Source organism: Calliopsis andreniformis, chromosome 6, assembly GCF_051401765.1.
Source record: "Calliopsis andreniformis isolate RMS-2024a chromosome 6, iyCalAndr_principal, whole genome shotgun sequence".
Classification (NCBI taxonomy): Eukaryota; Metazoa; Arthropoda; class Insecta; order Hymenoptera; family Andrenidae; genus Calliopsis; species Calliopsis andreniformis.
The window spans coordinates 18,796,110-18,823,891 of NC_135067.1; the positions used below are offsets into that span (position 1 = coordinate 18,796,110).

The following is a 27,782-nucleotide window of genomic DNA, read 5'->3' on the forward strand; positions in this document are numbered from 1 at the left end:
CCAGTTGTTCGAGTTTCATAGATTCCCCTCGTTTCCTCTGCGCGTGCCGAGATGAAACATCGTCGGCCACCGTTTGGGAGGCCGCTCTCGCGCGAGCGATAAAAACATCGGAACTCCAGGAATTCCAATAACGCGGGTAGGAATCCGATCGATCCGCTTGATTCTATCCAAACGACTTGCCCAGCGAGTAGATTGAATAAATGAGATTTCTCGTCGAACGGAAACGTAAACGTAGGTAAATCAGTTGTTTATCGTTACGACTAAGGGAAACGAGGGAAGGCGTGTAAATAATAGCCGAGGCTGTCGTCAAATATAATCAGCGCTCGTAAGTGCTCGTTCCTTCCCCTTCGCTCGTTGCAATTTAAATTAAAAACCCGCGGAAACGTAGACGGCCTGCGGCCGTCTCGTCGGGAAACTTAATTTCGTGCGTCCCGGGGAGGGAATTTTCCTTTTTCTCTCTTTTCTTTTTTTTTTCAAGCTCCTCTCTCCGTACACGACCGCGTTTCTACGCTGCAATTCACGACGACACGGCGACGTAATCGACGCGAGGACAAGATACATTCGACGGCCATTAACCAGATTTCAGCCCCATGCGTTTAAACGAACACAGTTCGAACAGACTCGCGACCCAGTTACACATCCCTTCTAAATCCGAGCTACGAGATGTTAGGTTCGTTTAAAAATCCGCAGGGAAGAATAGAGAGGATGATTAGAGAATGGGAGAGTGTGAATCAATCCTCTCAGTGATGACAGCATTGATTTCTAAACGGACGATGATCACTGCAATTTTTTTATACAAGTACTCTGTGGTACAGAGGTATTTAGATACCTATAGCTACGCGTTTCGAAACTGTATGCGAAACTATTTACGAAAAGGTAGATTTTCTTCCGTATTATTTAGTTGCTGTATAAACAGTATACATGATATTAATAAATCCAGCAACAGACAATAATGGAGCGCGCAGTTTTTATTGCACAGGATGAAAGGAACAAGAACTAGTCTCGAACAACACCAATATCCTGGAAGTTAAACAATCTCCCCCAAACAAAGCCCGGGGATGAATTTTCCGGAGTGTGGGGCTGTAGAGAGTAGAGAGTTTTCGTCATGGCGCATCGTCGAGTTAACGAAAACGTGGGCTGCAACTGGTTGCAGCAACTCCTAACGCCTCTGCGACTATCTCCCGCAGCGTTCCATCTCCTTCTCTCTGTCACTCGTGACGCGGTTCCTTTCCTGACGTATCTATGACGCATAATAAATAGACGTAGCTAGAGCCACAGACTGGGGCGAGATCGTGCTCGGCCGGCATGCAAAGCATCGGCAAAACCGCAGGAATCTCGTTAGCGTATGCAAATCCGGGCTGGCGGTACTAACTATCCCATCGTGCCGCGGGCCAATCCCCACCTTAATGTACACTGTATGCCCCGCAGCTTAGAAATCATGCAGCCGAGAAGAATCTCAATGACAACGTAACGGGGACGGTCGAACTTCAGCGACTCGAAAATCGACCCGTCGCACCTGCTAATTGACTGACGCCGTCGACTCTGTCCTTTCCGCTGATGGCGAATGAAGGAAATGGAAATCGATAAAGGCGTGGGACTTCGTTTGGACAACAAATGGTAATGATACCATTTTTTTGTATGCTTAGTGTTTATCACTGAAGATGTTCTATGCCAAATTGGCGATCCAAGATGACTCTTGAAAAAAGTAAGAAAATTACTATTCACAAAATTACTTATCTTAATTATCAAAAATCTAGTAGTTCAGATAAAAATTTTACAATTCCAGTGTTCTCTAATAGTCTCTAATACCCACTATCTCTCACTGCCCTAGTATCTCATCTCTTCTCCTAGTCTCTACCCAATACTATTTTACTCCGTTCTAGTACCTCTTCAGTACGATTCTAATTCCCTTCTAGTCCCTTCCTAGCACCATCTCGTACAAAGAATCTCATACAATATCCCTCTCTTCAGCAAGATTTTAGCAACTCTCTCCAGCATTACACAGACAAGCGTAACGAGATTGTTAGACTTTCCAATTCCTGCACCTACGGAAAGGCTGGAAAATGAACAAGAGAAACCTCTCACCCTTCGGATGGAAAAGTAACCTCGTTCCCTCTCGCTTCAGTCCTCCACTCAGAGAGCGACGTGAAATAGCGCGTAATCATCGTCCCGCTTAAACCTAATGAAAAATCGCTTACTACAGCTAACTCCGTGGGCTGGCAAGTTATTGCGGCCCAATGCAATTGCGGGTGAAGCGTTCAAAGGTTGAATCCATTACCGTTGTTTACTCCCGTTCTTGTTTCTATCGCGGTCAGCGAGGAACCTTCTTTCCTTCGGGCCTTCAATTATCCCTCGACAAGCGGGGGTTGGAGAGAAAGGAAATAGTTTCGCCGCTGGTGCCAGTGGAAACGAAATAAAAGGGAGAAAAGAAAAACGAAGCGTGTGCAGCGTTCGAAGGGTCGTGGCGCTGTATCAGACTCCGCCCGGTCAGATGGGGTTACAGCCAAGCGATCCCGAAAGAAAATTCAAAGTTTCAACGGCCATCGAAGTTACCAAACGGTCGGGTTAATGGCCCGGGAAAGTACGTAGGAAGTTTCGGGAAGGTACGAATCGCTCTAGAAGGGCATTACTCCCTTTACAGGATCCCCGCGCCGCGGCAGCTTGTCGAGGAAACACAACTAGGCGAAAAGAGAGTAATTAATTCCCTTCGTAATTGCGGCTTGGTCGATTTCCCCCGGCTGTTTCGTAAGAACAATTGTGGCTGTACGTTGTGGAAATCGCGCTGTCTCCGTTTCAAAGTTTTCCACCGCTACGAGCCTCCTCGAGGGATAATTTACGGGAAAGCGTTCTAACTGGCCGCGGTAGTTTCTCAGAAAAGTAACTTCGAACTACGATGCTACTCTCTATTCGTAATTGGTGTCTTGCGAGCACAGCCACAGCTCGCTTCTTTTTAAAAAATCAACAATACCGCGGTGGAATAGAATGGTATTCATAAAGTTATTGTTTTTTTTTTCTCTCTTTTTCGAAGTACTCGACTAAAACAATCTTGTCCCACTTTTTTAATTGTTTTTTCGCCGCATTTTATAGAGCACATGCTGTATTTCCCAGTGAAATCCATCCGTCACAGTGTCCTCGTTTAGAAATATCCACCAACCCAAAACGCTCCTAACGCGGTCACATTTATCCCTTCTCTGAGTGTATGAATCGCAGGGAAGCACGCATCGGGTTTATTACATTCACAGGGAAATTCTGATATCACTATGCCTTTCTGTGGAGACGCCCTCAACTCGTTCGCTCCTCCGCTTGAACTTACGACTCCGGGGCAGGCGTGTCGCGTGAATCGAACTTATCACATTTTCAGTAGAATTCCCGCGGTTTTCGGCGACAGGCTGGCACGCACCGTTAGTTCCGTATGTTAAAGAAGGGGATAGAGAGCGAACGAGGCCATTTTCGAGCAAAAATAGCGCATAGCCTCCAGCGAGTCGACTTCGTAATGGAAAATATGCTACGAGGAAACGACGCGTACGCGTTTCGGAACGACGACCTATATGTACTTTCGAAACGCGGTCGAAGACTCGACAGGGCCAGTTTCGAGCGATTGCCACATCCTGTAACTGAGCAGGACGAGCCAAGCAATCCGACTCGGTAAAAATGTTTTAATTGAAATCTTCGATGCCGTAACTCGAAGCCATCGATCGCCGCGTCGCGTCGTGATATCCCGTTAATGGAAAAAACGTCGGTGCTGGTTACACGAAATATGGCGCTTGACCGAGAGTATACAAGGTCTTGTGTAAGTGGAATTGAAAAGAAATTAAATATAGAGTAAATGTGGAGAACTCTTTTCAATGTTTTGCGTACAAGTAATGAACTGTTATGAAATATTCGATTGAGGTATATGGAATTGTAGCTTTCAATCAGACATTCCGGATAATAAAATATTTCACTTTTGGCTTGATTGTTTGATTGAAACGATTATAAGGTTGTGCACGATTCTTAATGGTGTGCTGTAATTGGGAATATTAAACAGTTATCTAATAAAATAGTTATTTATGAAAATAAAGAGGTATAAGGACAAAAATGTTGAAGAAAGAACTTCATCGATCAAATAAAAAATAGAATTTAGACCGAATTAAGAAATTTTAAATTTAAGTCATTTACCACATTCAAAGATTCAATTTTAAGTTTCCTAGAACATTTCACAATCAATCTCAAAAGTTACTCACTCCAAATAATTAAGAAAAAACCGCACGTAAAAAGCGTCATTATAAACGAAATCCCTTCGATCAGAAAATCATTTCAAAGTGTTCAATCCAAAGTTATCGGTAAAATTCCAGATCAGAGATGTTTGAAATGAGAGCAGGTCAAAGAATAGGTACGTGATCGACGTTCGAGGTTCCATAATTAAAAGCATTATGGGTTCTTTCGAAGAGTGCGATTAACGGGCAGCAAACAATGATTTTCGCGGCTAAAGCACGATCGGAGAGAACCGACGGGGCCATTTTCGCGCAAAAATGGCACGTACATCGAGCTAGAGAAAAGTAGCGCCGTGATGGAAAACGCGTTACGATGGAGTGGCACGCAAACCCGGAATGGATCGTATGGGGAAGAGTTCCACTGCATTAACCACCAGCAACCTATCACCGCGGAACCATTCGCTCGACAAACAAGCCCACCCCTTTCTTCCCCGTTCCATCCACGGGTCTGTCTTCCAAACACCGCGGCCGCGTTTTCCATCATCGGCCAAGGAGCCTCGAGAGTCGAGCCAGGAGGACGGTGAAAGATGGGAAAAAGGGAAACGAGCGAGGAAAAAGGACGTCGCTCCACAAGATCCCGCATCCTTCCTGGTCCCTTCCCTCTGAAGCTGATCCAATCTGATCAGGACCGAGGCAAATTCGTCGCGAAAATTTAACGAGCGACAAGTTAAACTGGGAAGACGACGTAATTGAAACTTGTGGCTCGGATATCGTTGATGTTACTACTTGCAGTGGCTTGGCGGTCTCCTTTCGGGGCATGCTCGTTAACTGTTTCCCTAGGCCAAGCAGAAATTTTGTTCGCGAAGGACACTTACTCTAATGGTCAAAGTATGGATAACAACTTCATAGCATCAACATTACTTACTAGTAAACCATCATACAATAATTAGAAAGACAATGCATTAAGTACGAATAAAGATTACATCGTTATGCAATTGGTCCACAATGATCGGCGATACAGAACACCTAACAAGTCAGGTGGTCTCATAATTTTGGCTACTAGTACCTAGTACTGAAGCAAATATACTGACATATACCGATCAAATTATTCATCGAATCTTATCTATCATATTAGAGGTAAGGAAGCTAAACGATAGTTATATATGAAAGCTGAACAACAGCCTTGACAGCGATTCTATCGCTTACGTATAACCTGAATCTGTGGTCAGTATACGTGGCAGTCGACGCGTTAAATGGTATAAACGGTGGCCCATTAGGATGCTACACGAGCTGGAACAGCGGCGCATGTCTGCCAGGGGAAAAAGGATTTTACGTAACCGGGGAACTGAATTAAATGGCCAGCCTTGAATATCCACTAACGACGTTCAACGATGCTTTAATAAAACGATCCCCCGTTCCGTGGTGTTATAAGGGGAACGGTGTTCCGTCTGTTCGCTATTTTTCCACTTTTCATTTCCCGCCCGATAGCCCAGGCGAGGACACACGGTGGACGTAAATGGTAAGCAAACAAAGAAAGGACTCACCGCCCAGCCGCAATTCCGCAATTCCTTGAGCCATTTCATACTCGTTCCTCACAAAGCACTGGTACATGCCGCGATCCTCCCGTGCCACGGACATCACGGAAATACGCTCCCTGGAAACCGCCCTTATGCGAGCGCCCGTTCTCAATGGTTGGCCGTCCTTCAGCCAGTAGAGCGCCGCCTGCGGAAATCCACTCGCGCTGCACGTCTGAAATGCAGTTTTAGAGAAAAGGGACTGATGAGAACCGACCAAGTTTCCCGTGCACACCATTCCCTCTCCCACGCGAACTGGTGCAGGCCCTGAGATCCTCCGACGTTCCTTCGGAAAACAAGATTGCAACCTTACGCTGTGAGGAGTGGTAAGAGTAAGCGCACGCTCTGCACTGAACGCTTCTTTCCGCCCTTCCTTCTTGTGTCCTCGTAAAAATCGGATTACCTCGGGTACGCGACCGCGCCAAGTGGCTTGGAAATCAACAAAAAATTCACTGCTGGATGGGTTTTCATATTGGCAGTTTTGACTTAGAGGTTCCATTTTGAGCGCTTCCGATTCTGTTTGCGACGATCGCACCTGGTTGCACGCACTTACAGAGCGATTCAGATTTATGGGGCAATAGAGCAAGAACGAAATTCATGTGTTGTGTGACTAGTTTAAAGGATGGGATACTTTTTTCAATTCTAGTAGTGGATAGGTAGACGTATAGGTCTGATCATAGGTGCGATAGTGTATGAGAAGGAACACTTGTTTCATCTGAAGAATTAAACCCTATCGTAATAAGATAGGGTCACTCAGCATTTGTAAATTAAAATTTTGAATATACGAAAATTTGAAGAATTTGAAATATGAATATTTAAAAATTCAAAATCTGAAAAGAATTGAAAATCTGAAATCTTTTATTCTATTGAGATATAATTTCGAATCACCCAATTAAAGCAGACTATTTTGAACGAAGCACTAATTAGGTTAACAGCCACGATGAAAAAAGGGAGTACAACAGAGCCTCCATAATCTATGCTGACGTCTTCCAACCCGATTAACCCGATTCTCGTTTATCTTGAATTATGGAGGCCCTGCAATATCAATCGCGGGGAAGCATGAAAATCGTCAATTACCAAATGAGCGGCTTTCCCAAGATCGACGGTCTGAATCGATGGCTGAACGTGCACGCTCAATGGCGCAGACACCGTTAACCTCACTTCCATAGATTCGCTGCCCTCGGAATTACTGGCGGTGCACATATACGATCCAGCGTCGTTCTCCTGGACACCTTGTATGATCAACGAACCGTCTCGCAGCAGGTAATGCCCGGACGTATCCTCAATCGGTTCCTCCCGCTGGTTTCTGTTGTAATACCACCTATAGACAGAAACGAGAAAGAAAAACTAGGTGGTACAGAAATACGAAATCCGTGGATTTCTTCGTGGGAATATAAAACCATCGAAAACGATAAAGGAGGTTGGCCGTGGATCGTAAAAAGACGACATCGCGACGCAACGGGACAATCGGAAATTCTATTTTAGATCCCGTCGATACTTGAGCAGTGTGCTATCGTAAATTTCTGGAAACGTTTCCGAGGACGCTACTTTACGCGTTAAAGAGGACCTGTCTTGACGGAAAAATATTTTACTACGAATTTATCGAAATTTGTAACGATAGCGACTATTTGGTCTCCAAATGGATTGAGAATGCTTCCAAGTTTATAAGCCTCATATTCCATTTACCTTGAACATTGAAAGATTAAAATTTAATATTCTACTATGTAAGTCCCCTACCAGTTTCCAAGAATTCATTAATTCAAGAATAGAAGAAGAAAGAAAAATAATAATACCACCCAACAAGTTTCCTCCGCGTCTGACACGAAAAAGGACATTCTACTAGCAATTCAAGCGTACTGTTTTCTACTGTGCTCAAGCCCGATGAATCGCAGAGCTGCATCACTGCACGTTTCGCGATACGCGCCGGTATATTACGTCCGATCGGTGCTCAAGATTCACCACTGGCAAGCAAAAATATACACGCATACCAGTGGCGTAGGACAGACAGCGATATTGCTCGGCCCAGTATCCAGCCTTTCCATTCCGGTAGTGTATCTCTCTAGTGCACTCGCCAACCACAAAATAACAACTGTTTCATTGGAAAGACTGAATACACAGCACGGCCGTGAATTGTGCTACGCTACCCATACGTTCCCCTTTTTCCCTCCTCTTTTTGTTCCGTTTCGTTCAGCTGCCCCCGCCGCGAGGCCGCGCGTGCATCCACCGTGCTCCATGTACTGGCACGTTTTCAAAACACTGCCGCTTGAACAACCATCCGGATAAACCGCGCCCCGTGTCGCGGAACCGACGAACGAAAATCGTTAATACAGCCTGTGGATCTTTAAATAAGAAGCATCGACCAAAAGTCGGCTGCACGCTCGCTGGAAATTGTTCGCGCGTTAGTCGCTTCGACACCGATTCCTTGGATCGATAGGGCGCAGGATAACGCGAGAATCCGCGGCGTTCCATCATCGAATAAGGTTTTCGTCCGACGAATTTAAAGCGTCTCGACAGATTCGGCAGATAATCGAATCGATCTCGCGCGGGCACGCGCGACCTTTGACCTCGTCGAGCTGAACCACTGACGCAGAAACTGAGCCACTTCGATTCCGCGGAGCTGTGATACGCGATCGTCTGCCTCTTTGGGAACATTAACCGACCTCTCGATCATTGGTAACATGCTCCTCGAAGCTCGCGACAGGTACTCGGTGAACGATTGCGTCGTGAAGAAGGGAAATGCCGTGGCGTTGGGCTCGCGAGTGAAGTCAATATTTACTGCGAGAAGGTAATAAAATTTCCCTCGTGGCTGTATTGATTTTGGTCCAGTGAAATATTTGTTATCCAATCGTCGAGGCTTCCTGTTGGCTATGATATTATCATAAGAAAGGTGTGCAGTTTCATTCGTTTGTGTCTATCCTCTATAAATCCTCTGTTATTACAAGTAATATAGTTATCATGTCCCCATTTCCGTCTTGAAACCTCCCCCAAGGCAGAAGAATTCCTGCAAATGTTTCAAACCACTCTGCATTCGTCAACAGAAGTCCAGTCCATACACCGCCGCAGTAGAGCCCCTCTTCAAGCTTCACCCAGAATCCACTCCTTTTGTCTCTCCGCATCCATAACGCTCCTCTGTTTATCGGTCATCCAGCAAAATATTATTCTAGAAAACGTCCCTTTCGCGTCGCGGCAGTCGTCGCGACAAAGGTTGCACAAAATGAACCATCATTCTGGAGCGTCGCCTTCTACCGCCTGCTGCGACAGAGGCAAACGTGACCGCGCAAAATCGGGATCCACCCCGTGTCCCGGAAACGCGTCGCGGAATCGTCGCGGAAATCTAGGCCGCGCGATCTCTGCAGGCCCCTCGACCGACGAATATTTTCCACTCTCAAATCTCGAAGCTACAGTGACCTCTTCGGGGGATGAAAGTCTTCTAACTTCGTCCAAAAATCATCTCCTACCTCCCTTATTCCGCCGTTCCTTGCGGTGATTGACCTATCCGATGGAGTTTCGAAAGGCAGCGTCGTTTCCTCGACGGCTTGGTCGGCTCGCGAACGCCAGGATGAGGCTGGAGGTGCAGAAGGACGATGCCGATGAGGTTGAAGAGTCGCAGGACGCGCGGCAGGGGGGAGGGAGGGGACAGGACGACGACGAGGAGTATACCTATAGATAATCGAATTTACGGAGGGAAATTGGCGAGGGAAGGAGATGGGATAGGGAAGAGGCGAGTGTGAGGGAGCCTAGAGATGGAAGCTCTGCCACGCTGGCAAACCCTCAGACTCACTCCCTCTCCCTCTCCCTCTCCTTCCTGTCCTCTCATCCCTGTCTTTCTCTCTCTCTCTCTCTCTCTCTCTCTCTCTCTCTCTCTCTCTCTCCCTCTCTTGCTCGGTTGCATCCTCTCTTTATCTCTCTCAGTTATCCCCTGGTTCTATCTTCCTCTTCGCTCTCTTTACTCGCCTCCGTCAACTCAGTCAAGCCGCGGAAGAGGCAGAGGAAACGAAGAGACTCCGCACGAGAGAGGACATACGAGAGAGAGAGCGAGATGGCGAATACAGCCACGGAATACTCAGTGACGTCGGCGTACACGTAAATGCGGAATATTTGATGGGCTGTCAGAAGCAGTCTCTGTAATCAGCGGTTTGTTTGCACTACCTATACACTAGTCCCGTCTGTATACCGCTCCAGTCGCCTTCTCGTTCCTATCCGTCGTATCATCGATGCACAAACGCGTAAACGCGCGCCTATTAGCCCAGCTCGCGTGACTTTTACGTAACTGATCTCTTGGGGCCTTTCGATACTTGATATGTCACACCCACGCGACACCTTGAGGGCAAACAGTTTTGACAGAGCTCGAATCAAAGTCAAATCCAATTTCTCTCACTTTAGAATTTTTCTTAAGCTGCAGAATTGATGTACGCAGTCCTCTACTGTTATTCTATTAAAAAGAAAACCAAGTTTGTAGTAGATGATAACGTAGAGTCAGCCATTGAAGACGTTTCAAGGAAATACCTATTTTTTAGCGTTCACGCGATGTGTATCGATCGAGACCAGTTGCTGTCCGAACAAACGAAATTAATTACAGCTGTCAAACATCGTCGACAGAGAATTGTTAATAAAGCGGGGATCGCGCGAGCGCGTATCGAATCATCCGCGCCTCGCGTCGAGCGTCGTTAAAATTTTGATAACTAGCCGGCGAGCCGGTATCAGCCGCAAATAGGGTCGACTATGGTCGTTAACGTCGAGCGATTTTAACGGCGAGTACGAATCGAGGCTCGATGCTAGCTCGATGCCAGTCAATGGTAGAACCACGTCAAAAGTAAAAGCGACAGGAACGGAACGATTGCTACAGGCATATTTGCGTGTCGATCTCGTTTTACGGTATATATTTTCAGTAAATCAATATCCTGTATTGCCTTTTAACAGATTTAAGGTTTAACGCGAGTATTTTTAATTTTAATTAACGTTGCATACTTCTCTGTAAAAGAATATTACTTTTTAGTACTCTTCTTTAGATTACTTTTAAGAAATATTTCTGTGTTTCTGTGAATAAGATTCAAAATTTGTACGTATTGTATGCTCCCCATTTTTGATTATATTACAATAAAATCTGTATAGTTAGTAAATATCTAGCACAGACGTTTATACACCAATCATAATTCTGTCTGAACCAACTATTCCGCATCACTCATTATGGGAACAGGCAAAGTGTGTAATCCGACATGTTAATCTAATTACACGCGCGTAATAGGCCCTGTCAGTGGTCTTTTCCCGTTCCTGTTCGGAAATCGCCGCCAGGGTAAAGAGAGTAGCGTCGTTAGACGCTTAACTCATTACCTAGGGAAACCTAGTTAACCAGTTGCGAAAGTTTAATAATTGCAGCAGTGTAGGAGCGGTAAGTAGCAATAGAGATATGTAATTTTAATAATTTTTAAAAGCGTCTCCCTGCACAGGTGAGTGGCTTTAACTTACCTAGTTTAACGGATTACGAACGACCGCTACAAAGAGAGACACGGCTACTCGAAGCACAAGTGCATTCGGAATTGTAACATGCAGTCGCTTTGCCCTTTGTCCGTGCAAACCAGCGCTACGTCGGACCTCTTTATTTTAGTAGGTGCACTCGGTAAAGCTCGCGGCAAACAAAACGATCCACGCCAAAGTTCATTACGACTGTAATTGTCGCTTTTGTACTCCTCCAATTCTGCGTAAGGATTTCTCAAGCTCGACCACACAGTTGTTTCATTCCTGTGTCTCTATTCAGTGGAACTTTCGATAAAGAAAACCACGCCTTTGAAGGGATTCTATTGATACAAATTCCGCGAGGGACCACGATTTTCAGTGAATTCATTCGCCGACGTTACTTAAGAGAATACGAAATAGAGAAGGAACTTCTCCAGATAGGGATCCTTTTAGCACCTTCATCTATTCGCGAGTAAACTCCGTGGTGACGAAGTCTAATTTCTGAGACGACTTTTTCTCGAAGTTGGAAAGAATTTTATGTACAGGATTTTATGTTCGTATGAAAGAAGTGACCTCTTTCTGACCCACCACTTTTCTCCTTCTATTTCTCCAAATACACCGGTATGCATCGACGAAGTTCGCGTGTTTCGCCTTTCCGCGCAAGAACATCTCGGCCAGACCTATGTTTGAAATTAGCATTAATATAAGAAAAATAGAGAAGCTCCGGCTGCTCGCTCGGCGAGGCGCGCTTTATCCAGCTGCCAGGATCTCGTTTCCTTCGTCATTGTTATCATTCATGACCCACCCCAGGCACCTGCCCAAACGAAATCACGTTCCAAAACGTGGGGCTCCCTCGAAAAACGGGCACTCCGCGGCGAAACAACGTATCCGACTCGCTGCGCGCTAAATTGTAAAAGGTACAGCCAACTGGAAGCTCAGGTCCGCCGCGAGGAAACGAGGCACGAGAGTGTTCGCGTGTTTTACCTCAGAGGAAATAGAGTTGCAAGGAAAGTCGCAGGAAATTGAAATTTTTACATTTTAGTAATACGGTTCGCGATAATCCTTTGGTCTACTAGTTGTTTGTCGGGGATTACTGTGAATGATTCAAGTGGTAGATCCAACCGGAGGCCTTTAGGTAAATCCACAGCGAACTGGATATCTTATTAATTCGAGCCGCTTCTTTTCATTGCAAAGCCGTTGACCTCTGCTTTAGCGGCGGATTACGCGGCCACAGCGAAAAGTAAATGGCTGTTTAGCGCTTAATCGTATACTGGAACGCGGAACTGAGTACTGGGGATGAATAAGAGCGGTCTGGGTTGGGAGGAATGAAAGCGAGAACTGCGCCGAAAGTCGAATAATCCACCCATTGGAATATCGTTGCGAGGTGTACAGAGTGTTTCAGAATTATGGATCAATTAAATGGTAGGATGTGATCAAAAGAACAATTTTTTTATGAGACAAATACGTGCTGTTAGGAAGCTTCAAAGTGAATTTATGGTGCGATATTCGGTGTGTTTACAAGAATAATTAATTCCTCTGAAATTTTAATGACAGGCGGTGTGTGGAGGCGACATGTATTTAGAGATAAAACGAGTAAAATGCTTTTGAAAATTTGAATGTACGAATATTTAAAATACCTGATATTTCTGACACTTTCTCGCTCACAATTTCCCACCAATTCTACTCGATCAATCTATACTTCTGAATCACCCTGCAGATAAAATATCCGGTGTTCGCTCGCGAGAAACGTCTGAATCAATTGTTCGACATTGATTTGGCTGAAACGTTTTCAATGTGTGTTATGGTAGATAAAATAGTAAAGATAGTCAAACGAGAGGCAAACGATCGATGAGCTGTGAGTGAACGACGGCAGTCCAAATATTTCTCGCGAGGCAAGAAGACTACGTAGCAAGGCTCATTCCTACGAAAGAGCCAATTAAACTTCGCCAATGCATCGTGGACCCCCCTTGTATCGGAAAACTGTTTGGCAAGTAAGCGAACCGTGTTCGAGGACCGTTTCGCAAAAGTCGGCAATTACGAAACGCCCTAGGTTTGTATGGAGGACCCTTTCTCCCTCTCTGTCGCTTTATTGAATGTGAAACAGTATTCTAAAGCAATCGTAAAGGGACTTTCTCTGGTAAGTGAACTTGGGGTTTCACTGTTACACATTGTGTAATATCTTTTGGTGTACTACATGCGCACGAGTTCCAGAAATGAATTGATGGGTCTGGTCGACAGCCAAAATTGATTAAAAATATTGAAACTGTCAGGGAAGATTGCTTAACGTTTTATGTTGTCTATTACGTTATTTCTGTCGATTAAAAGTACATCATATTATACAAAATAAATATGAAGCAAAATATAAAATGAAAAATTTTAAAGCGCGTATCATTCGCTATAGATATTGATTTATACTATCGATGAGATAGAAGCCCCAAAGAACAAACAAAAATGTGATCAATCACAATTTTATCTGAAACAAATAACTCTTACTTCATCCAACTTTTGACGATTCAATTTAGACCTCAAATGATCGATGCGAATGAAACACTCAATACATTACTGGAAGAAGTAAATGGCTAAGCGTAGCACTGAATTAAGAGTTTCAGCGACCATAAATATAAAGCACTCTAGATCTCCCTATTAAAGAAACTGAGCAATCAATTATCATGCCACAAGCGACAGGCACTTAACGTCAAAATCCCGCGGGAAAACAGGATGGACGAGCGAGTATGCAAATTCATGCGTAGTCTTGGTATCCTTACCTGTTCGTGGGGGTGGGATTGCCGTATGCAACGCAGGGTATCACAATGGTGTCTTTCAAGCGCGCCGACATGTACACCACCTTCTCGTTTATCATCGGCGGCATGGAGCTCCGTATCTCTGCAAGCAGAAAAACCGAAAAAATCGCATAAATCCTCCGACGACAATACGCCTTTCCGAACGTCTCTGGCAAAGAGCGAAGGGAGCCCCGATGCGTGAAATAATAAAGAAATCTTCCTTCCTCACCCGAGCAAACTTTTTCGCGCGGCGAAGAAACTTTCGCAAAATTTTTGGACAACGATTCAACGGAGTAGACCTCCCTCTAATATCTCGCCCAGGAAGACCCTCCCTCCCTCGAGACGAGTTCGTGCAAGTTCCACTTTACGATGGTACACGAGGTATACCTATATTCCCTCGTCTAGTGGGGATTACAGAAGCGTTAACAATAAAAAGAAAAACGGCGGCGGAAAATTAAAAACCGACCGTCGTAAATTATGACACGAAACTCTAGCTGACTCACGTGCCACCCAGTCAGCCCCCTTTCCAAGACTATCGAGAAGTGTGAACGTTACACGAGAAAATAACTGAAACATGGGAAACGGTATTGGATTACATTGTTTGGAAAATTGATAGTGACAATATCGCTGGAGATTTAACAAAGGATAGACGCTGGAGGAAGGAAGCAGCAAAGGAAATTCATCCTTCGTGATCCTCCGGGGTTCTTTCCTGGCGAAACAAACACACGCACGCGCGTGTATTCACGTGCACATGTACAAGACTTAGCTCGCAACCCCGACGCACCCTTCGCTTCCCTCAGGACGAGTTCATGTAAGTTTGTTCCATGATATACGGGAAATGTTTTCCACAGCGCGTCATAAATAGCCGTCGGGAGAAAAAGAGCAGGAACAAAGGTTCTTCGTGGTGAAGAAGAAAAGTGGAGGAAGAAGAAGAAGAAGAAGAAGAAGAAGCGGAATAGGACGATGGGAGGAGGATCCAGTGGTGCACGCATCAGTCCCGACGTTTAATGGGGAATTATGACCGCAGATAGTGGCTTCGTCTCGCCACGTGGCGTACCATAAAGGGACAGATAACAGCGAGCTATCTCACCGCTGCTCCGCGAGAATTTGAAGTTGCCTGGTCTGTCGAGACACGCCCCAAACCCCTGCAGGCCAGCCACCACCTCTTTCTTTAACTCATAGTCAGAATTTTAAACGATGAGACACCCTCTTTCGTGCGAGCTGCAAATGGAATCCCTTTCAGACTTCTACGACTGCAGTAAATATTTTAATAATGATCAGAAGTGTGAATTTTTGCTTATGAAGTGTAATGCAAACGTTTGTAAGTTTAGAGTTTTAAAGATCCTTTGCATACGTAATTTGATCGCTAACATATCGTTTCGACGGAATCATACCTTTCACAAAATTATACAGGAACGCGAATCGCGCGATTCAATAAATGGAAATTGTATAATTGTAAATTAAAAAAGAATTAAGCCAGTCACGCGAGCATATCTGCAGCAATTTTGACACACTTACTCCCAAATGATCACTGGAATTCATTCGCCCCTGTTAATGAGATAGCAATTAAGCTATTCGTTTCATTAAGATTCCATTAATGGATCGTTGCGTAATTAGCGACGCTCGTAATAAACCTTTGGGGGATGCGCAGGATATGGTAATACTGTCATTATGAATATTACAACAAAAGGGAGCGAGTGTTTGCAATGGAAACGATGGGGACATGTGATTAAAACAGACGATTTTTTGGGTCGCAAATCATGTTATTAGCCCCAGCTATCGTTCCGACCATTGAAATCCGACCGAATTGAATTCACCCACGTGTTTCGATTTCCATGCGCGCTCGACCCCTATCGATTCGTCGGCGCACAAAGGGACGCAAGTGTTTTCCAGGTCTCCGCGACCCGGTGACACACGAAGCGCGGCAAAGCACGCCGAAAGCACACGTGGCATCGTTCTCAGCGGGGGAATGCAATATGTACTCTTGGCTGCGTCACCAGGAGCATGACATGTTGTCACTCGAGCCGAGTCGCGGAAAGAAGACACTTGTGTCGCGCGGAACGCGGCTTTTAATCGTCGATGAGCGCGAAACGCTTCCCACGAGAATGCAACGAAAGGAGGCGACGCGATCAGCCGCCTGTCGCGTACAGATCTGCCAGTGAAACGTCACGATGCACCAGTTTCCCCCTGCGACGCATTCAAACCGCACAAGCGCTTCAAGATGGGGTGCGAGTGACATTCATATGGAATTTTGACTAGCTGGGCTTTACGAGGTTTCATCCGACGAAATTTATGAACGTCGTGTACAGCGAATCTGAATCGTTCGTTTCAGGGACTTGAGTGGATTTTCTGCGGTGTCGCGTCTTAAGTGTACGAGGATCTTGAAAGACATGGTGAGATATTAACATAGTTGTTTCAGGTGAAGTTATGCACAGATATTTGAATATTTACCCTGTAATTGTTTTAAATTTTCGAATTTTTGAATTTTCAAATTTTCGAATTTTCAAATTTTTGAATTTTCAAATTTTCAAATTTTTGAATTTTTGAATTTTCAAATTTTCGAGGCTTTTTCGTACCTGAATTTTCTACTTTTTAAATGTCTGCTATTCCAACTCTAAGAAGTCAATCAAGGTGATTCTACCTTCCTAACACAAAAGCTAAGAGATGTTTACTTTATCGCAAACAGCAGGACTCACCAGAAGCCATGACTTAAAACGCACAATGCAATTAACACTGAAATTGAACTACGCTAGGAGTTCGCGATACGTGACTATCGGAAAAACGAGCCTCGAACGAGTAATCGTGGACCGGCAAAGTCGAGTCTCCGCAATGAAATCCAACTTGCCGCTGATTCGAAAATTTCACGCCGAGCTCTGGGAGACCGATAATTTCGAAAAGTTTGCTCGTTACTCGCGAAAACTGCTGTACATCTGGCTCTCGGTTAATTTGGTTTATTCTGAACGGAGGATTGGGAGCAGTCTCTTCGCAGGTGGAAGGAGCCTGGAATATGCAAACGATCGAGCACCTTCTCGTCCCTCCGAACTTCGTTATTAAGTTAATAAGTATGTAAGTGCGCTTAGCATAAATTTATATCTCGCTGGAGGGCAGCTTGGCTTTATTACGATCCCGGAACGAGTGACCTGAAGAACTGGGCTCCAGAATTCTTGGCGAGACATCTGACTTTCTAAGAGACTTCGAAAACGAGGAGTGCAATGTCTGACAGTTTGAGATTCCCGCGATATCCGACTTAACGGGTTAACTCAAGCACCTGGCAAGACGGATATACGACACTTCCACAAACGCTAGACAAAATTTTATGATACACGAGGAGAGGAGTCGAAAGTTAGGGAATGGGAAAAGACGAAGGATTTGGAAGAATGACAGTCTTGGTCTTAACGGATCCCAGTTCTTGCTGGGGATCAAAAACATTTGACCAGTTACGCTGTTTTACTGCTTTTGTGAAAACTGCAAAAACGAATCAGCGTAATATAAATAAATTTTGAACAAATATTTTCAGGCAAAAATTACAAAATCCAGCTTCGGACTTTGTTCCGGTGCATCATGTTTAGCAGTTCTGACGAAAAAATTGTGTATAGGTCGAATCGTTCGAGGGATGTTGCAAGTTAAACGAGAAACAGGTTATTGCAAACAAATCTTCGGCAAAGCTAACAATTACGACGTGCTTACACACGAACCACCCTATCTGAACTCGTGTATTCTGCCCAAGCTAATAATAATTTGCAATCCCGTTAGAGATAATCTGTATTTAGATAACGACTACGCGGGTGCATAGTAAACCAGCTGTTTACTCTGCCAGTGAATACGTAGGAATCCTAAACAATTGCCGTAACGTGAATTTTCCTTGATGCCACGTCGTTATTCGATCATTCCTATTTCGGCACTGGGGGCCAGGTAAACATCACCTGATTCTGCCTATCTCGTGAAATGTTTCGCCGGCTGTGGTAAACGATTGCCCACGAATCTATATTCCATTAAAACGAGATCCCTGTTCGACCTGATGCGCCAACTGCAAACAGTCACGAGCTGTTCTGTACATCCGAGATGCGCTCGAATTTTCACATGTCACGATATGCCGTTAAATATTTTGCCACGATAGAACTTTTCAGGCGATTTCTACCTGTATATTTGGTTCCAGTGTTTGCGTACTTGGGCTGAATTAGGCACAGTTTGAGAGTTGGGTTTGGATTAGGTCAGGATTAGACTGAGTACTAGGGGATTAAAATAGGATTGACTGTATTTGGTACAGGATCTATGGTGTCTGAGCTTGAGTTAGGGATGCGTCACCCTGGATTTACGTTCAGATAACTGCGAATAACGGAGATCTAGTTCTGGTTAAGTCTAGGTTGAGTTGAAGTTCATTCTGAAATTTAAGTCTCTCTAAAATTATATTTAAAATAACGGAAATCATATTCCCGAATGAAAATTAAAAAAATTCATACTCATCAGCGGGGTGGAATTAAATATTTTCAATTTACTTCCGTAAATACACGTGTTCCGAGCGTTCCCCATATTGCCTTTGTCATTCTGCTGTAATACTGCTGATTAAACTTAAATAGTAATTCCAGCGTATAACGTAGTCATGATTAAAAATGCAACCACCACCGCATCGCTTCGAATCCCAGCTACGTTACATCTAAAGATAGACATCCTGGATCCAATTTTCAGCACATTTTCGTTCGCCTATATCACTAACGCAGGAGCAAACTATAACCATCTGGCAGCTTATAATTGACCCGTGACAGTGCATTAATTATTCCGCGACAAGCTGCGCGAGCTAGTCGATTGACTGACAAGCTGCTATACTGGACGTTCGACGTGGAAGTGCAACGAGAGGAAAATAAGGGGCGCGAAGAATATAGGTAAGAGCGATGAGTTATGACGCTTGCTACGTGAAGGATTAACAGGATAGGAAGAGAAGGTGGGAGGGAAGAACGTGCAGAATGTCTTAAGGTTTTTTTCCACGCATCTCGTAGAGGCACGTCTGAGGCTTGAACGCGAATCTGGAGGGTAGGTGTGGCATGTGAAGAGAAGCATCATTAGTTAGCCGAGCTCGAGTGGAGATTTCTCCCCTTTCTGCTTCTTCTTCACCGTCTTCCCCGTCTTCCCGTGTGTACAGTCCCCCTTGCCCCTTGCTCCAGCTGGAGCCGCGAGTATCGCGCACGTAACCCCAAAGCAGACGTTACTACAGCGAGGCTCGCGTCGGTAACGAGTGATGCAAGCTGACTAAAACGACGCCAGGGAGAAGCTTTTCAGACGACCTCTCGATCGCGGGCCTCGTCGCTAGAGTCTGGCAATTACCAGGCTAAGGGAATTTTTACTTTGATCGACCGCCGAACATCCGAAAGCTCATTAGCTCACCACGATTTAATCTCGAAACCGAGAGAGATACCAACAGGAGATATCGAAGCGAAATCAACGTGTCGAATTCACCTGCACTCATCTTTTCCCTCGTGTTCCGCTAATATTCTTAAAGATGATGGGCGAAAATTAATATCAGTGTTTAAAAGCGAGATGATGCGAGCCTAGATTTGAAAAGAATTTTGAATTGTTGCTTCTTTTTCAAGTTATTCCTTGTGGAAAATATACCTATAGTGTGTCTGACTCAGGGGCTTATTCTACTGCCACTGCTGTGTTTCATCTGCCTAACATGCGCTCGCAGTAGAATAAGTCAGTGTATACACAGACAATTTGTCGCTCACTGTAAGCATATCTTCAACAATTAATAACTCTGAAATGTAGCTCAAAACTCAGGCTGGTTACTCTTTAATTTTGTCCCACTTTGGTATACAGAACAGCTCTTAAAATTACAGATACCTAGTATCAAGCATGACCCACTAGGGTAACCAAGGATTAAAAAATCGGAAGAACAGAGCATAATAGAGGATAATAGATCGCGTTCGTACAAGAAGAGAAGATCCCATAAATTCTTCCAGCACACTACGTACATCGAGTGAAACTCGAAACGTTTATTACACGAGAAGAATAAGCCACGAGTAACTTTAAAATGTGCAATTACTTGTCCCAGCATCGCAAATTGCCGTGCTTCCTTCCATGCAATATTTAATACGAACTTCTCTTACAGAATCGCGATTCCTATTAAAAGACCAACCCTCCCTGATTATTCACCGAGCACGATTCTCCGAAAAAACAGACGCATTATCGGTGATAAGTGGCCCCGACCGCATGAAACAAGCCCTCTAATTGCATCGCGTTCGTTAATGAACCGGTCTGAACTTAACTCAGCCGGATCGAAGCACTTTTTTTCCATTCACCCGCAAGCTTTACACAATCGAAGGCGAATCGATCGATCGACGGTTATTCGCGGCGAGCTACGCGTAATATCGAATCGCTCGTGCGACCGTGCTCACGAAGGGAAAGGGGGAAAAGCGAGTTTATCGTGGATTTCCACGTGCAGCGTAATATCCACCGCGATGTTTGCCCTCATTCGACATGACGCGTGCAGTTTTGCGCGAAACACGAGGGACGGGGCCCTAAGTGACTTGAGCTGAGCCAGATATCAGGGTTCAAGCCATTATCGATGCGTTACCTGGCGAGCCCGAGCTTAAAATCTTCCTACAGAGAGGAAGAAGAAGCATGAGAGAATCAGACCGCGAGAAAATTGGAAAATTTTCGGGCGGAATTGTGGAATGGTGAAAACTACAACCATTTTTCATCAATAGAGAAACGCAAATAAATTGGACGTGTATCACGGCGAAATAACAATACGTGTTTTCTTTGGCGTTGACCCCTTGAGCGACGTTTTTCAGTCAGAAACAGGATAATTGACAGACCGTGCACTCAGAGCAAATATTTAATTGAAATCGATTGTAACCAGGGGCGTATTTCGAGCAAAACAGAGTTCAGCATCCTCCCTAGGTGAAAGGTCGAGCGAATAACCCGCGGCGATACGAGACCCCGTTTTTTGCGTTCCCTTTGCCAGTTTGTTATTGGAAAAATTTAATAACCGTGGATACCAGTGTCTTCGGCCGAACCTGCTGGGCTAGAAGGGTGAAACAGAAGAAAAAGAGGAGAAAGGGAGGATGTGAAACAGCCGTGGCGAAACGTCTCGATTTTTCGATGGTCGAACTCCGACAGACAGTAAAGACAGGAAAATGATACTGGCACTTGTTCAATTACGGAAATCACGCACTTCGAGGTGACCCAGATTCGCGGGCATCGATAGAACGCTTGGAAGCCGAGGGAATGGCATTCTCACCATCTGACGCTCTTATCGGAAAGTAGCCTGTGCTCATAAATATTCAACAGTCCTCCCGAGAAATTTGTAAATATCGTATCGGGATGTAATAACTTATCGTTCGACGACGACGCTGGCTTACTGCCTCTCAAATAAGAGCGTGATGGGAACGGCGAACGGAATTTTCCTGCTAGGAGGGAATTGCTTGTCGCTCACACTGACCCACAGAAAGGCTTTTATTTCTTCGATATTTCTATTAACACCGTAGTCGCCCCGTAGAAAAATCTTCCATGCTTTATATAAAAACTTTATTACCTCGGTCGAAAGCCAAAGGGAAGCGTCGAGGGAACACGGCCTTTAGTTAAAAGTCAAACCTTTGTTGATGGAAAATCGTTATTTCCTCTGGACAAAAAAGAAAGCCCGATTCCATGGAAAGGATTATCGCGCAATTTGTTTCTGACTGCAACGTTGCAATTTGCGAACGCGAAAAGCCGGGGAATATTTCCGCAGACCTAATGTATATGCTTAATTAACTTGGTGCAGGGTACGCGCCCTTCAGTTATGGTATGAATTTTCAATTAAACCGGGACATCGGGGATCGAGCTAGGAACGTGTTATCTTATCCTGACGGCAGCTTCGAGTGGATTTTAACGCACTCACCAGTCAATTGAAGCCTCCCAACGTTGCTGCTGACGACCGTTTCCTGCGTCAAACGGTGGTGCGTCCTGCACCGATAAGTCTGCTCCGCGTCCTCCCGCGTGATGTTCAGTATCATCAGTTCGCCGCTCGATAACATGTGGTACTTGCCATCTGCAAACAGAGAGCGCGGCCCTATTGTAGTGGAATAGATGGAATTTCGTGTGTTTTGATTCCCTGCACAATGGGTGTTTTGAAAATTAGATTCCTGAGGCTATACAAGCGAAACGGGAGTAACAATGAATCTAATTTACAATAGAACTCCAAAAACCACTCTGTATTGGCGTTGACTAAAATAAAGGAATATTACAGTTATAGATACTATTATAAATAAGTAATCGAAGTAATAGCAGTAATATAGTATAGTAGTTAGCAGTAATATATATTAAGCCACGAGTAGCAAATTCCATTCAAGTCTTTCTTCTAGACAGTTCAAATTCGTTCAACTTCAATCGTTCAAACATGCAGCGGTAAAAGTTTGACAAGCTATCGATCTATCCTTCTCCCATCGACGACTGTATTAACAAATCTGTCTGGACTATTAGTACGCACATTCAAACAGACTTGACGACACGCGCGCCTTGATCGAACTCCCCTATAATTAATGAAGTTTGCCTCGTTAGCAGCGCTCGCGGAGCTCGTGACGAAAACTTCGCGCTACAGAGAGACAAGTTCGAAATAAGCCAGCCAGTGAATCGTGAGAACACCTTCCTTTCAATGCCGCCCCAACCCGCTCGACTTCGCTCCAAAGTCACTACAGTGCCTTTCCTTCGATCTTGAACCACAAACGGCTTCCAATCTTATCCGAGCATTTGTTCCATCCACTCTATCGCGTTCTCTATCGAAGGTTAATGGAAAAAAAAATATCTTCGACCGCGTTCCTAAGTGACGCTCGCATCCGTGAATGGTAGAACAGTGTTTGACGAAATAGGGTCGCGCGAAAACCGAAAGACACCATGATCTGCGCAAGACGTATCTCGACCTCGTTCGGATCCACTCAATTACCTCCGCGAGCCGCGATCACCGTAATCCTTGAAACCGTCTACGATGAGATTCTGAACGAGAGCTCCCCTCCAGGAGTGCGCGCTCCCTCGCGAGTCCTCCTCGGGGGTAAATAGATCCGGGAGGAGAAGAATAAACGGGCGGTATCGCGCGACGGAAATATTCGTTTCTCCCGCGGCGAGGGGATCGCGTTACTTGGGCGCTCATTCTTATTTATGAGGGAAGTCGAGGAGAGGAGGCGTCATTAAGCGATATCCACGGGGCCACGGCACTCACCTCCCATCGTGGACGGGTAGATGTTGAATGAAGGCTCCTGCAGCCAAGACGTAATAGTGACGTGGTCGCCGACGAAACTGGGAACGTTGCATCGCATAAGCACGTTGTTGCCGAGGAAACCGCCGGGACATTGCACTTCCGGATCGTAGCGTTGGTTCACCACTGAAACACAAAAACAACACGGCCGCTAGAAAACCATTGCTGAAGTACCTCCCCCTCCAGGCGGAGGCCAGCCTCAAATCCTCTGGTCCAGGAAAAAGCCCGACTTTTTCCCTGGCAGCGGGGTCGAACGCGCGGGGGAAACCCCGAGATGAAAGTTGGTATGCTAATGACGAAAGAGGAAATTCGTTTTTGAGCCTGGCGTCCGTGTTACTCACTGGAGAAACGAAAATTATGACGATCCACCTGACGGGAGCATCCTCGACCCACTTAGATATGCGTGTATGCGTGTGCGCATGTGTGTTTAATGTTTATATAACAGGGAAATTTCAATAAGCTTCAGCTTGGAGGAGGATTTATGGTTGTTTCGTAGCAATTAATTGCCCCCTTTTTGTTCCAACATTATTCTACGGCGTACGATCGCGTGGCGTTAATAACCCAACTTGGGTAAACGTAATAACGTTAAACGTAGCTTCGTTAACGGGCTTCAGAGGCGCAGTACCTCTCCGTCCCGAAACATTCCGTAAATTCGACATAGTATCAATTATACACCCAGAAGCGATGTATAATTGCCCTACGCTCCTATGCAAATTTTAGGAGGGAGTGAATCGATTCGACTGTGGCTGAACGTATCAAATATGGATTGTGAAGGATTCTGTAAGTAAGAACGCACCTTTACCAAGACGAAGAATGTTAACAAATGAACACGTAGACACCAACTGGCACTGTATTCACTAAATACCAGTATTTTAGCGAGGCAGAGTCAAGTATGTAGATGAGTCATGTGGATCGATGCGAACCGTTTGCCGTCTAGGAATACACTAAGGTGTGTGACCGTCGGGTAAATCAGAGTGCTGACCTCTGAGCTATTTTCAGGTAAATGACATAGACGAGTGAGGGCAAAACAAACACTTTCGATGACAAGATCCTTTAGCCTGTTTGATTTATTGACGGTATAATTATGAAGGTTAATGGCCCTTCATGCAATTGTAACTATAGCGATTCCTGAGGGTGTGTCTGGGTGTTGTACTGCACGTACCCTTGAAACTATTCTCTACACTAACACTGTTGAACAAAAGTTCTGTGCTGAAGCTTCTCTCGATTCCATTCGAGAACTTTCGATGAAAACTGCGATGTTCTCTACTTCAATATAATTGCAAAAATAAATACATTATCGTACATTTATTCAAATTTCCCTTCATTTATTGAGAGAACCATTATACCCTTTCATTTGCAAAACGATGAATTTCTATCTAATTAATTAACCGCAAACAACACGAATCGCTATATTATGTAATTCAATACATCCTATATAATTGATTAATATAATTATTATAACGCAGAGTTAAATAGTCGAAATATCTACAATACATGTACAGTATATCTAGAATTAAAAAGGCGGGGTTTCCAAAAACTTCCTTCGCTGGTGGAAACCAATTCTTAATAGCGTAAGCCCACGAGTCTACAGCCATTCGGATTCGTTCCTGAAGGCAGTCTGCGCGACTTAATTGTCTCCCTGCTGGAAGGTCGCTAAGGACACGGGGGCAAAGGCGAAAAAAAGATTGTCAAGTGGCGCGGCGAGGACGAGAGGGACGGTGGGGAGGACGCGCAACGAAACCACGGGATTAAATCCGTCGGTCTTTTGTGCGAGCGTAACCACAAGATGTTGATACCATCTTCGCAGGATCGACTTTTACGGGATAAAAGCCGAGTGGGCTCCAAATGAAGCGATGTCGGATCCTTAATTAAAAAATCTCGATGGTTCTGCGGTGAGGCTTTCTCTACCTCTGGCTTCCACAGAGTTGCAGTAATGCTCAAGTATGAAAACATAATGAAAATTGAAGGCGAAGAGAAATGGAATAAGGTGGCGAAATGTATCCACGGAGTGTTTGCAAGGAAGAAGAGCTCCACGGAGATCCGCTAACGATAATTACCTAACACAAACGCGGGGACTATGTACACCAGACTTGTCCAGAGCTCTGCTCGTACGAGTATCGAAGAGCTGCTCGCACTTTTTAAGCAACCAAGCTAGACAAAATGCACCTTTAGGAGCAAAAGCTTTGCAGGTTAATAGATACCTGATGTTCTAAGTGTAAGCTAAGTTCTAATCACTTACACCATTAGAAGAGTATTCCTAGGCTGTCTGCTCGGACTCGTTTTAACACGCTCCAATTCGCTCTAACTTACACCATCAGTGATTAGACAAAAAGAGATGTCGAGAGTATATCCTATCTGAAATGAATTGTTTTTGAAAGAGAACGGAAATTTCTTGCTGACTTTCTTGAGAACATTTCACGAACAGTTCCTAGGGATTTTAGAAAATCTTCATATTGTATAATATCAATGAACCTTGCTTCAGTAGAGAAGTTAATCAGCTCAGCTTATTTCAAATTTCGCTCTTGGAGCTTTAAATGCATTCTAGGACTGGTTACAATTGCGAAAGCAGCAGACTCACTCTAAGATATGTATTATACTTTACCAGACCCCTACCACAATCAATCCCCACTTATTTTCCACGATCCCTCCCTTTTCCTTCATCTCGCGATAAATGGCAGTCATCGTTGAAAAGCTACCCCCCAGTGGTGGCCAGTGGACCTCAATTTCGGCCAATGATACCGTCGTTCTTTTTCCCCGACACCCGCATCAGCTGGTCGCGTTAATAGACGCAAGAAATATCTTCGGACCGATAGAAAGCGGCTGGTAGAGGTGCAGGGGGTCGGTGGAGCCTTAAAAGGGTCGCGGTATCTTATCGAAAATCTCGGGGCTGTCCCAATCCGGCCATGAACTAGCATTCCGCGTAAGTTGATGGTCTCGGCTGAAAGGTTGGCGAGAGAGCAGACCTGGGAAAGGTTGAGAGAAGGACGCAGCACGAGAGACCGCGCTCTGGAGGGAGAGAGACAGAGGCTGACAGGGGGGCACAGGGGAGCACAGGGGGGGATGAGGGTGAGCAAGGGGTGGGTAAAGGAAAATGTGGTGGTGTGTGGGGCCCGGCTGTGCAACCCGTTTCGAGAGTCAGCGGAGCGAGGCACTCAGACTCCAGAATGGGGTAAAAACTCGGTGAGTTCGCCTCCGCTTCCTCCCCCTTTCTCTCTGCCTCCGCCCCTTTTCCCAGCCTTCCTACCACCCCGTATCACACGGCTCTCGGTTACGCGGCAACCAAGCCAAGCATAAACTCGGCAGACGTATCGTGGCAGGTAATATTTACAAACCATGAAACCTACAGGAAGAGAGTCGAGAGAGATAGAGAAAGTACGGAGACTCGTCCCCTATCCATCCTAGCCTTCTAACCCATCCCCTCTAACCCGTAGCCACCTGCCGGAAAGAGAGCTCGCATGCTCGAAATTCGCGTCCTTTTTCGGCGGCTCGAATTTTCCACGGAAACGGGCCGAGAGCCCGTGGCGTTTTCCAGACGCAGCGCGCCACGTTGGTAATTATGTCTTCGTTATGCTTCGCGTCTGTCACGAGACGAGCCCTCTTGTCGGGGGAAATTGTTCGAGCCGCCACTTGGCGCCAACGGGAAATCATTATTTATGTATCCTTCAATTGGATGGAGCGTTGCATGCGCTGAGATATAGCGAGATATGAAGTGGCTTAAAGAAGATATGCAAGAAAACTGTAAATATGTTTGGATATCGTCAGACAGGAAAATGCCATTTCAAAGTATTCTATATTTTACGTACTAAAACACTTGTCAGTATTTGGAGTTCCTTTCTTCTTTCCAGTAACAACTTAGAATATTAAAAATCAGGCTTTTCATAATAAAGCTCTCGTAAAGAAGACTAGTCACTTGTTCAACATGAAAGTTGTGACAATGTAGAACATCTGTACAACACAAAACGAGTTTGATGATCCAGTTCAGCCCATCATCCATGCCACGAATAATTATTTCCACAAAAGTTTCAGCAAATACTGTTCCCAGCGAATACAAGTTTGAAGAACACTCGAACGACGAGAAAGAGGAAACGTTCACGTGTTCGACTTCTGAAACCAGTCACCCATAACCTATAACTACGATATTCTTTATTCGAAGGAACATTCTGGCGAAGTGCCAGGAACTTACAATTAAAAATAATTGTTCCCTTCTCACCGCGACGACCATGGCAGGATTCGCATTTCCGACAAGAAATTTTGTTTCGCTGCGACATGTACCTGACGTACGAAAACATGGGCGGCACAGTTATGATAATAAGATTACTTTAAGCGTCTTGTTTCGAGCACGTCGAATAGAGTCTGAGCGTCTTATGCGCTCGCGCACAGGGTAGCAGAGCGGAAATTCCACAGACGCTTCCCGTCTAACCGACGAGCGAGACGAAGTATTCTTGCGATTCGGTAAAACGCGAACGTCTTCCTCATTCGTCCTCTCGTTCCATGAATTTGCGATTCGCCAGCACAGGTATGTATATTCAAGCGATTCGATCTCGGCCAGGTCTGT

The 27,782-nt window shown here is 45.1% G+C and overlaps 1 protein-coding gene across 1 annotated transcript in view; it reads right to left on the minus strand.

Moving 5' to 3' along the window:
- Positions 1-27,782, minus strand: part of LOC143180742 (cell adhesion molecule Dscam2) — a 129,829-nt gene that overhangs the window by 46,329 nt on the left and 55,718 nt on the right. The window contains exons 3-7 of the mRNA XM_076380687.1: positions 23,192-23,353; positions 21,878-22,027; positions 13,987-14,104; positions 6,845-7,088; positions 5,738-5,942 (exon numbers count right to left, since the gene is read on the minus strand). Coding sequence (XP_076236802.1) covers positions 5,738-5,942; positions 6,845-7,088; positions 13,987-14,104; positions 21,878-22,027; positions 23,192-23,353 — 879 coding nt within the window. The remainder of the gene's footprint in view (positions 1-5,737; positions 5,943-6,844; positions 7,089-13,986; positions 14,105-21,877; positions 22,028-23,191; positions 23,354-27,782) is intronic.